Consider the following 12,312-nt stretch of genomic DNA (forward strand, 5'->3'; position numbering starts at 1 on the left):
CAAAGAAGTTCATGAAACAGCACTATGTATTAGATGAGTGCAGCATCCACGGCAATCCATAGATCTCTACAGATTAGTGGGAAGCTGTGAATATGGAGCTTTGAAATCAGAATTAATAAGAGGTGGAATTGTTGTTGGGATTATTGAGTAGTCTTTGTCATATTTATTATGGCCAGAGAAAATCTTCCCTCAATAAAACCATTCAGATAGCGTGTGAAGCTGAAGTCTGAGAATTAACCAGATAAAGTGCGCCTAATTAATAGACAATGAAAATTCAAACATTGAAATTTTTAACATTTTTGTTTTTATTTTGGGAGTCAGTAGTGAATTCTGATTATTCTAGTTTCAATCATATCATGATTACAGAAAATGTTAAAAATTAATTTTAGAAATCATAAGCTCATACGAAAAGAACTGTAGAAAGAGCTAGTTGGCATATTCCATTTCCCATTTTGACCCTATTAAATACAACTAAAACATGACCTTTTAGCAAAATATGACCAATAGTTTACAGTCAACAAGCTTTAAAATTCTAAAAAGCTCTTACTAGGAATAAATCGATTTGCAGAATTATACTAAGCAATTGTAATAAAAGGAGTTTTAAAATTTTCAGCTTCATATATATACAAACCTCTGTACATAATGATTACACTCCATTGACAAAGCAGTAATTGGTTTCAAAGACTATTACTTTACCCGTCTTATTTGAAAAGTAAGCAAAATTTTATATCTGAGAATGGAGTGTCGAATTGCTACTTAAACTGAAACCAATAAAAGTAATATATGCATGTGTTTTTCTAGTCAGAGTCATTGGTCCGGATGTTGCAGTAGTAATAATGGTGAAACTGATCATGTTTTCAGTCATTACATTTATGAAACTAACAATTTTTGGAATCTACATATGCAAAGTTAAACATGGAAATATGGAAATTGTTGTAAATGACTCCATGCTTCTCCAAAGGCAACACTGTTGAAGTCCCTGTTGAAGACTGTAATCAATTAGAAATCACTGAACTGATCAGAACTTTATCTTTTACATTGTAATATTTCTGTTGAACACCCCGCACTCCCAAAACATAATGTCTTACTAATGAGCTACAATTTAATTTCAACAGTGTACCTCTTTCATCCTAGAAAACTAACATTATATTTGTGCAATGTCATTTTTTTCCATTGCGAAAAATTCTTAGCTTTTAATTTTCCTTAGATGTTTATGATATTCCAGCTTCTAATATTTATGACCAATCATTTACTCCACACACTCTGAAATTTAAAAAATAATTAAGTGCATTTTCCTTCCTGGCTTGGTGCTGTGAGCATACTCCAATGTAACAGGTTGCTCACTCTATTCAATGTTATTACTGCTGCTGGATCTCTAGAGATTTTCATAACTTGGCACCAGTTTGAAACTAATGTTAGCAAAGATGAAATTCACACCATAGTGTCTTCAAAGTCAATGGTGGGTAACATCATTTTGCCACTGACTGCAAAATCCAGCCCATTAAATTAGTTTCTAAACCAATATTTAAAGCTCAGCAGCAGAATCTGTTGGTTAAAGTACATACTTTATGTCTCATTGTTGTACTTGGAATCACTGCAATTGTTGACTGTGTTGATCTAAATGAGATGTATAATTTTGTTCCATTCCCTCAGTTTGAAAGCCAAGAAAATAAATTTGCAGACTGCAATTTTTGTCTTTTGAAATGGAATTGTGTAGCTAGAATTGGTAAATAATTCTGTGAAATAAATCACTGTCCAATCCCAGAATCTACAGAAGTTTGCTTCCGAGTTGCTTTTGGAGGAGGAGGAGGAGGTGGTGTCTTGCTTGGTAGAGGTGGTGGGAGCTGTTGGAAAGAAAATCATTTTAGTGAGCTGTTTCTCTCGCTTACAGAAACTCTGATAGCAACCTTGGCTTCAATTGAATATAATCTTAAATAGATTTAATGCTGTCAAATTATGACAAACATACAAACGTACAAGGATAAAGAACAGTGCTGATATTTGTGAATTATTTGCTAAACCGTTAAACATGATCATCTTATATTATGCAGAAGATGATTTATCAGCAATTACGGTGAATGGATTTATGCAAATTATACTGCAACTTCAATTGTGCTGTTCGACAGGGAATTCTGAGTTGCATTGGGAGTTTTGAAAATTACATCTTGTTTTTTTTGTCTCACCACCGAAAAAACAATAAATGATGCAACGTTTCTATATTGATATAGTAGATATGAACTAAATTGATTGCAGGAAGTTAAGCCTTATCTAATTCAGTTTAAGTACCCTCTTGGTGATGTGATAAATCTTAACTACTCTCGTCAACACCTCAGGCTCTGAAAGTGCACTATTAAAAGCATGGATTCATACATCTTCATGTTTTAATATCTCTTTTTAAAATAAATTATATCTGAAATTGTTTGACTTCTTCAAAATCATTTTTCTTTCAGCCATTTTTTCTCTCTCCCTTAAACTGTCCTTTTTTTTCCCCTCTTGATTTCTTAATTTGGTACCTGATTGGGCATTGAATTTTCCCATACTCATTCATGCTCCTCTTTTTCTCTTTATTTCATAATATTATTTTATAAGTTATATCAAGTTTTATTGGTTATTGCTACCCTGATGCCGTCCCCTTGCTGAGGCACTGTCAACTAACACTTCAGCAACTTGCCTTGCAAAAGCATTTAAGAAATTAAACTTGCAAAAACAAGTTTAACAAAATACCAATTAGATATCTTGCTACAGCAAATTGTGTGTCAATACGTTTATCAAACTAAAATTTATTCAAATTAAATCTGACATTTTTGAAGTTTAATTGTGAAACTTTTAAAGCTGCTAAGATTGTCAGGTGCTAGTGGTTCAATATACAGTTAAATGAATATAAGTAGTTAACTAACCTTAGTATCAATTTATTAAACAAAGCAAACTGCAACTTCAGAGTTTTGCTCTAATGGGTAAAGCAATCAAACGTACTTAAATAGACATACCAGAAGCATTAATTTCTCAGAATACAGGTAACTGATTCAAAAATACTGCAATTATGAAAAGAAGGGAGAGAAATTTTGCTAATTGACTTTAGATAGATGATTACCCTTGATTGTACAGGTGTGATAGAAATGGCAGGTTCTTGACTATCGGTCAGAGTCCCATAATCACTGGAGTTGCTTTTGAGAGGAAGAGGAGGTGGTAGTCCAGTCTGCTCAGGATTATCTGAGCCATTGAGATCTACATCTAGAAAAGAATGTATTGAAATTGTATTTCAATTTTAATCAGATTTCATTTGGCATGCAAAATTTTCTCCTCTATACAAAGGAAATTGTAAAATGCAACTTCTTTGAATACATTCTGAGAAACACAAACTGTGAACAAAATAAAGTACAAACAAGTAAATGCATAATTTAAATTACAAACAATATTAAAGAATGTAATATATCTAGAACTACATACAGTATCCTGTGAAACTTAAATATTATAAAAAAGTATTGATTATAAAGAATGAATATTTCTTACAATAAGCATATGTTCCACAAGTCAGTTAATGGGCAATGGTAAAGTAGAAGTTCTATTATTACTTGGCCAGTATTATGAAAATATGGCAAATGACTTTATTCTATCAAATAATGCTTCTAGTTACACTGTAAAAATTATTTTTATAGCTCAAGCTGTGCAATTAATTTGAATGTGAAAAATAATTAAATCTCAGGAATATTTGAGTGTTTTAATTTGATTCATTTCGCTTTATTCCTTTAACATTGAGTTCTAAATGATGCACAATTTTCTCCTGTTCATTACAGAGATTTTATCCTATGCAGCTGAAATTTTCCTCCTTTTAAATGTGAAGGCATAGATATTTCGATTCCATTTACATATATACATATACATATACAGACACACACATAAATTGCTCAACTCATGCCTGAATGTGGAAAAGAAAGATGTTGTCTTAGAGATAGTAGGAACTGCAGATGCTGGAGAATCTGAGATAACAAGGTGTAGAGCTGGATGAACACAGCAGGCCAAGCAGGAAAGCTGACGTTTTGGGTCTAGACCCATCTTCAGAAATGGGGCAGGGGAAGGGGATTCTGAAATAAATAGGGAGAGAGAGGGAGGCAGATAGAAGATGGATTAAGGAGAAGATAGGTGGAGAGGAGACAGACAGGTCAAAGAGGCAGGGGTGGAGCCAGTAAAGGTGAGTGTAGTGGGGAGCTAGGGAGGGGATAAGTCTGTCCAGGGAGGACGGACAGGTCAAAGGGGCGGGATGAAGCTAGTAGGTAGGAGATGGGGGTGGGGCTTGAGGTGGGAGGAAGGACAGTTTAGGGAGGCGGGGACAAGCTGGGCTGGTTTTGGGATACGGTAGGGGGAGGGGAGATTTTGAAGCTTGTGAAGTCCACATTGATACCCTTTGGCTGCAGGGTTCCCAAGCAAAATATGAGGTGCTGTTCCTGCAACCTTCGGGTGGCATCGTTGTGGCACTGCAGGAGGCCCAGGATGGACATGTCGTCCAAGGAATGGGAGGGGGAGTTGAAATGGATCAAGACTGAGAGGTGCAGTTGTTTAGTGCGAACCGAGCGTAGGTGTTCCGCAAAGCGGTCCCCAAGCCTCCGCTTGGTTTCCCCGATGTAGAGGAGGCCACATCTGGAACAGTGGATACAGTATACCACATTAGCAGATGTGCAGGTGTACATCTGCTTGATATGGAAGGTCTTCTTGGGGCCTGGGATGGGGGTGAGGGAGGTGGTGTAGGGGCAGGTGTAGCACTTCCTGCGGTAGCAGGGAAAAGTGCCGGGTGTGGTGGGTGTGGTGGGGCTGGAGGGGAGTGTGGAGCGGAAAAGGGAGTCACGGAGAGAGTGGTCCCTCCGGAACGCAGATAAGGGTGGGGAGGGAAAAAATGTCTTTGGTGGTGGGGTCGAATTACAGATGGCGGAAGTGTCGGAGGATGATGCATTGGGTCCGGAGGTCGGTGGTGTGGTACATGAAGACGAGGGGGATTCTGTTTTGGTTGTTATTGCGGGGAGGGGGTGTGAGGGATGAGTTGCGGGAAACGCAGGAGACACGGTCGAGGGCGTTCTCGACCACTGAGTGGGGGAAGTTGCGGTCCTTGAAAAATAAGGACATCTGAGATGTTTGGGAGTGGAATGTCTCATCGTGGGAGCAGATGCGGCGGAGGCGAAGGAATTGGGAATAGGGGATGGCATTTTTGCAGGAAGGTGGGTGGGAAGAGGTGTATTCTAGGTAACTGTGGGAGTCGGTGGGCTTGAAATGGATATCGGTTTCCAGGTGGTTGCCAGAGATGGAAACAGAGAGGTCCAGGAAGGAGAGAGAGATATCAGAGATGGTCCAGGTGAACTTAAGGTTGTGGTGGAAGGTGCTAAGCGGATGAGGGTGTCAGTGGAGGGGGACTGGTCGGGCCTGCGGGACAGGAAGAAGCGGAGGGCCTTTAGGCCATCTGCATGGGGAATGCAGGTGTATAGGGACTGGATGTCCATGGTAAAGACGAGGTGTTGGGGACCAGGGAATCGGAAGTTTTGGAGGAGGTGGAGGGCGTGGGTGGTGTCACGGACGTAGGTGGGGAGTTGCTGGGCCAAGGGGGAGAAAATGGAGTCGAGCTAATTGCTAACGTGGTATACTGTATCCGCTGTTCCAGATGTGGCCTCCTCTATATCGGGGAAACCAAGCAGAGGCTTGGGGACCGCTTTGCGGAACACCTACGCTCAGTTCACACTAAACAACTGCACCTCCCAGTCAGGAACCATTTCAACTCCCCCTCCCATGCCTTAGATGACATGTCCATCCTGGGCCTCCTGCAGTGCCACAACGATGCCACCCGAAGGTTGCAGGAACAGCACCTCATATTCTGCTTGGGAACCCTGCAGCCCAATGGTATCAATGTGGACTTCACAAGCTTCAAAATCTCCCCTCCCCCTACCGCATCCCAAAACCAGCCCAGCTTGTCCCCGCCTCCCTAATCTGTCCTTCCTCCCACCTCAAGCCCCACCCCCATCTCCTACCTACCAGCTTCATCCCGCCCCCTTGACCTGCCCATCCTCCGTGGACTGACTTATCCCCTTCCTAATTCCCCACCTGCACTCACCTTTACTGGCTCCACCCCCGCCTCTTTGACCTGTCTGTCTCCTCTCCACCTATCTTCTCCTTTTATCCATCTTCTATCCGCTTCCCTCCTCTCTCCCTATTTATTTCAGAATCCCCTTCTCCTCCCCCATTTCTGAAGAAGGGTCTAGGCCTGAAACGATGGCTTTCCTGCTCCTCTGATGCTGCTTGGCCTGCTGTGTTCAAGGATGTTGTCTTTCCCATTTTTCCCGCCATTTCCATTTTGCATGCATACAACAATGCCGTTCCATTTCTGTCTCTCATCCCTCTTTCACAAAATATATAACACATTATTTGATCCCAGGCTGTGTTATATATATATTTTTGGTGAGATACTGTGTAACTTTTCTACTCAGGTAAAAAGATAGCGCTGTCTCCAAATAAAAATAACTACTAACAAGCCTTTTTGTCATTTATTGAAATTTTCAATACATGTTTAATTCAACAAACGAAAAGAAAACATTTGAATTGAAACCTATTGTCACTTGTTTTGATGATTTTCTGTTAGTCTTGCATGGTAAGATTAGTCATGAAATAACTAAACAACCTAATTAAAGCTGCAACACTGGCTCGTAGTCATAACCTTATGTAATCTATTTCAATTTCGAGCTTCAATATGCTATATTCTGTATAGAGAGTTCATACAACATGGCCTGCATTTTGTGGTAGTGGTGAAGCAAGGTTGCTTGCTGCAGAGCTCATAGAAAGCCTCGTTGATAGAATTAGTGAGCTCGGTGGTAAGGACTTGAATTCTTTATGTGAAATTGATTGTAGTGTTTTCAATAGGGGATCCCAGAGTTCAGGTGCAGTAATGTCATCAAGCTTCTCAAGCACTCAGTTACAATAAACATTACTCACTGACAACCAACTATGAAAAGTAAAGCATTAACAATCAAATCTTAATAATTTTACACAGCCAATATTACAGACATTTATAGACATTCCATATATTTTTCAGAGCCAGATCAGTGGTCCAGCAGGAGGTATTACTCAGATTGCTGTTATAAACACAGTTACACTTCACTGAACAAACCTTAAACTTTTATTAAGTTTCTAACAGTGGCATAAGAATGGAAAAGGGAAAGTTCTTGTCAGATCAGCTTACCAGCCAATTCCACTGAAGGGGTCCACTATGTAATCAATGATGAAGTAATGAAAGATAGACCACATTTTCAGGACTTTTATATTTTCAATCATCTGAGTCTGACCAGATAGACTGTCATCAAAATCCCTTTAAGTTCCAGTTTAATCCTGTTCATAAGTGATGTACTGAGCATTAAACCAAGCAAGATTCAATAAAACAACTCGGCCATTGCCAGCGAAACGTAGATGATAAAGTACTTGGCTCCCATCAAAGTTCCAGGTATGGTATTTTAATTTCAAACAATACTTTAATACAAAAAAGGTTTTTACTTCTCCTTTTCTTGTTTTCTCCTTTACCTTACTGACACACCTATTAGAATAAACAACTGTTTCCAACCTTATCAAATCTTCTCAGAAGATTTTCACTGGTATCTTACAACTTAGATTTCCCTTCCAAACAATCATTTTAATAAATTGCTTCTGCAAATTCTCCACAGCATAGACTTTTTTCCCGAAATAGGTTGCTTAAGTTGGGACAACATATCCTAGCTGCAACCATATAAATGATCTGCATTTTTTTACACTACATCTTTGCTCTTGTACTCTTTGTCCTGCACCTAGAAAACCACTAATGTCAAACTTAAGTAAAAATAATGCTTTATCATCTACCTCACTACTTCAAAAGATATGTACCCGATCACAAGATAGTTATGGTTCATTTCATTTCACCCATCCGAAAAACTCCTGCATTGTTTCTATGCCAATTGTTTTGAATGAACTCCAGAGATTTTGCCTTTACTGAAAGACTATAATATTGGTCACAGAGTAAAGAAAAAGTTCTGATATCAGTCGTAAATTTACGTTTTGGAAGTGGTTTGAACTCTGTGTCGTCTTCTCCTATTCTTGTAAAATTTAATAATATTTTTTAAAATTTGCAAAATTTGACATTATGGATTAGCCTGGTCTACCCATTGTGTATTTGCTCATGGGATGCAGATTTTGTTGGCAAGGCCAGCATTTATTGCCTATCCCTAATTAAGTTAAAAGTCAATCCGTTCTGAGAAAGGGTCACCGGACCCGAAATGCTAACTCTGTTTTTTCCTTCACAGATGCTGCCAGATCTGCTGAGCTTTTCCAGCAACGTTGTTTTTATTCTGATTTACAGCATCTGCAGTTCTTTCGGTTTTTAAAAGTCAATCATATTGCTGTGTGTATGGAATCAGATGTAGGTCATATCCGGTAAGGACAATAGTTTCCTTCCCTAAGGGACATTAGTGAACTTGATGGGCTTTTCTCAAGAATCAATAATGGTTTCATGGTCATTATTAGACTCTTAATTCAAACTTCACCATCTGCCATTTGGGATGCCCAGAACAATACTTAGGTCTCTGGATTAATAGGCTAGTGATAATACCACTAGGCCAGCACCGCCCTATTTGAATAGCACTTGAATAAGCATAGTATTCCAGATGCTGTCTGCCCTGAGCACTGTGCAGTTTATCTTCAAATAACTTGCATTCTGTTGTTTCAGCTTTGTAGTTCCATATTTTTTTTGTGCATCAGATGGACATGTTGGCCTAGAAATTTGATTGCATCTGAAAATGGATGAGCATTGCAGATTCTTGTTCATGAGAGGCATTGGAGACGCTGGTCCACATTGTACTTCTTCACTAAAAAGATAGCAGAAATCTTGAATTTTTTGCTGCAGAAGGCTAAAGATTTTAGAACAATTGACGCTTTCAAGACTGATTGCTAGATTTTTATCAGGTAAAGGTATCAAGGAACACAGAGGTAAGATAGTTACAAGATCACTGAAGGTGGCAGAACAGATGACAAGAGCAGTTAAGTTAATAAAGCAAACTGCGTTAAGAGTGGTATAGGGTACAAGAGCAAGGAAGTGATGCTGAAGCTGTACTAGACACTTGTTAGGCCTCAGCTGAAGTATTGCGTACAGTTGTGGGTAGTTATATTGTCCCCTGTTATAATGTAGTTTTTAACATGACTTCAGGAGATCTGAACGAACACTGACTTCTTGCATTAAGCAACACTGGCTTTGCAATTGATTCCTTGAACTTTGCAATGGGATATAAGACAAAGCTAGGCTGTTAATACTTCCAACATGATCTTTCAGCTTGTGAAGTGGGAAGTATTATGAGATGCAAAGTATAACAAGATTCAAATCTTAATGGTTGAAGATTGTTATGGTTGAGATTGGTGTGCACTGTCTTTCCCTAATCTCACTATTCCATGGATCACAACATAAATGTAATTGTTTTACCCAGTAGGCAATATGGTCAACTGAATGCTCTCTCTACCTTAAACATAGAATAAAATTGATCCACTGACCAGATTTCCATTACAAACAAACTATGCAAAGTTGGTTAATGCATAGCGTTTGTAATATAAAACTATATAGGCTTATTCCTCAAAATAACCCCTAAAGTACATACACAACACACACATCATGTAAAGGGAATAAAGAGGAGAATTCTTTCTGCCTACATTAAAAAAAAAAACACTTTTGTTCCATGTCTTAGTCCTTTAAGTCAAAAAGGATAAGATTTGAGGTGTTCAAATGCACAAAGATGTATGTCACCGAACACCTGCGATTGTCTCTGGGGACCTTTGCAGATGCAGTTGTTCAGGAAATAACTGACAAACTCTGTCAGAGGCTTCTCATGCGAGAGAAGTTGGACCACAACAGGGTTTCTTTACCAGAAATAGGAGACTTGAGCTGTGAAGTTTCTTTCCTTTAGCAGGCCTCTCCACAACCACTCCAACTAATATCCAAAGCAGAAACTGGAACTTGACATAAACTAAGGCCAGCAGTCTCCAGTAAAAAAGCAGTTATCATAAGGCATGCGACAACCAAGTGATGCCTTCTTAAAGAAGTAGTTCCAATGTCCTTTCATTGACCTCATTAAAACAAAAATGCTTCCATCTCAAGTCCACAAAATGATGAAACATGAAGCCTTCAAAAACAGGTCTGGATGTGCTCGCAATGAATGCTAGCTTCCAATTACGGAATCACTAAGATTGTTGTTGCAACAAGAAGCAATGAAAACAGGTGTGATGAGGGTATGTCATTCATAATGCTTTGTTTTTAAAACAGACAGCGCTTTCAGTAACCAGTGTAGTTTGGGTTTACAAAAGGTAAATTGCTGAATGTAATCCAAAAAACTTTGTTCCAAGAAAGCATTCGCTGAACAGGATGCTGTTTGCTATTCAGTTTCTCTTAAGGATCTGTGCTAGTAAGTACTTAGCTCTTACAAAACTAAATAAATGCTGTCAATGTAATTCCTTTTGAGAAATATCATAATACTTACTCAGGCCAGGTTGTAAGGAGAAGGATAACTTGGGTTTGGGAGTTACTGGCGTTGATATTGGTGGTGCAGTCAACCGTTTATCAGCTGACATATTAAGCACCTGGCTCTTTGGTCTTTGTGGTCTTAATGGACTGATCTGAAAACATGAGAAAAGTTGCATTATGCAAAGAATCATAGTTTGAACAGAATCAATTTGTCTTACAACACAAGAATGGCCTGTCACACAACAGGTTAATTACTAGAATATGAGTGTTTGCTACTTTGATTCAATACATTTGTTATGCACTGGTAACTTGATAATCTGACACTAATGCCACAGTTATGAAGATGTAGGGCTTTTAGTTCGGTGAGTGTATGCATTATGCCAGTGGGCCAGAAGTCCAAAGTTTGATGTTAGTTTGTATTGAGAAATCAGTAAAGGTGGCAGTAGGAATGTTTCCAAGTGATCATAACGTGATTTGCCTGGATTTTAATTTGATATCATTTTGATTATCATGTAATTAATTAACACACATGTGGACTTATACACTTGATAAATAGTATATTTGAGGATTGGTAGCTCCTCTAGAACTATACCCAATTTAAGCATTAATTTTCAGGAAAGGAGAACAAAAAGTTGGAAGACAAAATCTTAAATCTCCATTTTATGTTAACTCATTTGTTGCAGCAGTAGGAATAACTAGAAATATTATATATTGTTTTGGATCACAGTTGAGTTGGCTCCTTATTATGTTATCTCATCAGAATTTTATTCTATACACATCTAGCTTCATGATATCTATTACACTAAAATAATAAATCTCTAAGTAAAATTACAAAAGTAGCAATAGCTTAATTACAAAACTTCTTTTTAAAAACAGAGACATCGCAAACTACCAAAACACAATGGTTAAATACGACTTCTGATTAATAGACAGGATGCTATTTTGGCTTCCTTTTTTTAAGTGGGAAGTTTTAATTTTCAGTGTGGGTAGAACTGTTAATGCATGTTATTTTACAAAGTTTTTTTTTGTAAAATGGTTCCATGAACTTAGTCACCTAGCAGGAATATTTTCATTCTAGGTACTTTTGTGTCCTCTTTAAGTGCCTTTGACGTACTTGGAAAACAAATTTTGTTTTGAAATTTGAAGGTAAATTCATTACCCCTTTTAAAAATCTGAAATGACGTTATACGTATTCATAAAATAATCCTTACAATGTGAGAAGGTTTAAAATATGGATAATCATCAATAGCAATTTATGTTACATTTCTAATGTCAACAGTGTAATTTCTTAATGTTACATTATCTCTTACAGGCTTAGAAAATGCAATGCTAAATGTTTCCAGCGTTCATTAAAATGGCTGCTCTTAATTATTTCATGGTTCTCAGAACTTGCATTTTAAGTAGTCAGGAGAAACACTGAATATTTAAATGGCAGTTATTTTATCCAGAAGTCGACAGAAGCTCCTAGCTCATAAATTATCTTGCAATTACTGTTTCAGAGAGAATCATTGCCTCTGTAGACTGGCCAGAAATATCAGCCCAGCTGATGTAATTTTAAAGATCTAAACATCTTCCTCCTTAATCAGCTTCACCTTCTGTGATTTTGTTTTGAACCTGCTGCACTTATTAATGCTGTTTCAATTGTTTCTCAATTGTGAATGCATTTTCCATGAACTTAGTCACCTAGCAGGGATATTTTCATCCTAGGTACTTGCGTGCCCTCTAAGTGCCTCTGATGTACTTGGAAAACAAATTTTGTTTTGAGATAACACAGTGTGGAGCTGGAGGAAGACAGCAGGCCAGGCAGCATC

General features: G+C 38.2%; 1 protein-coding gene across 1 annotated transcript in view; it reads right to left on the reverse strand.

Moving 5' to 3' along the window:
- Window positions 1–281: 281 nt before the first annotated feature.
- The window catches only part of LOC109912463 (dedicator of cytokinesis protein 1-like), a 24,684-nt gene continuing 12,653 nt past the window's right edge, over window positions 282–12,312 (reverse strand). The window contains exons 4-6 of the mRNA XM_048608839.1: window positions 10,518–10,653; window positions 3,092–3,231; window positions 282–1,844 (exon numbers count right to left, since the gene is read on the reverse strand). Coding sequence (XP_048464796.1) covers window positions 1,749–1,844; window positions 3,092–3,231; window positions 10,518–10,653 — 372 coding nt within the window. The 3' untranslated portion in view covers window positions 282–1,748. The remainder of the gene's footprint in view (window positions 1,845–3,091; window positions 3,232–10,517; window positions 10,654–12,312) is intronic.

Source organism: Rhincodon typus, chromosome 20 (assembly GCF_021869965.1).
Source record: "Rhincodon typus isolate 14 chromosome 20, sRhiTyp1.1, whole genome shotgun sequence".
NCBI classification, from domain to species: Eukaryota; Metazoa; Chordata; class Chondrichthyes; order Orectolobiformes; family Rhincodontidae; genus Rhincodon; species Rhincodon typus.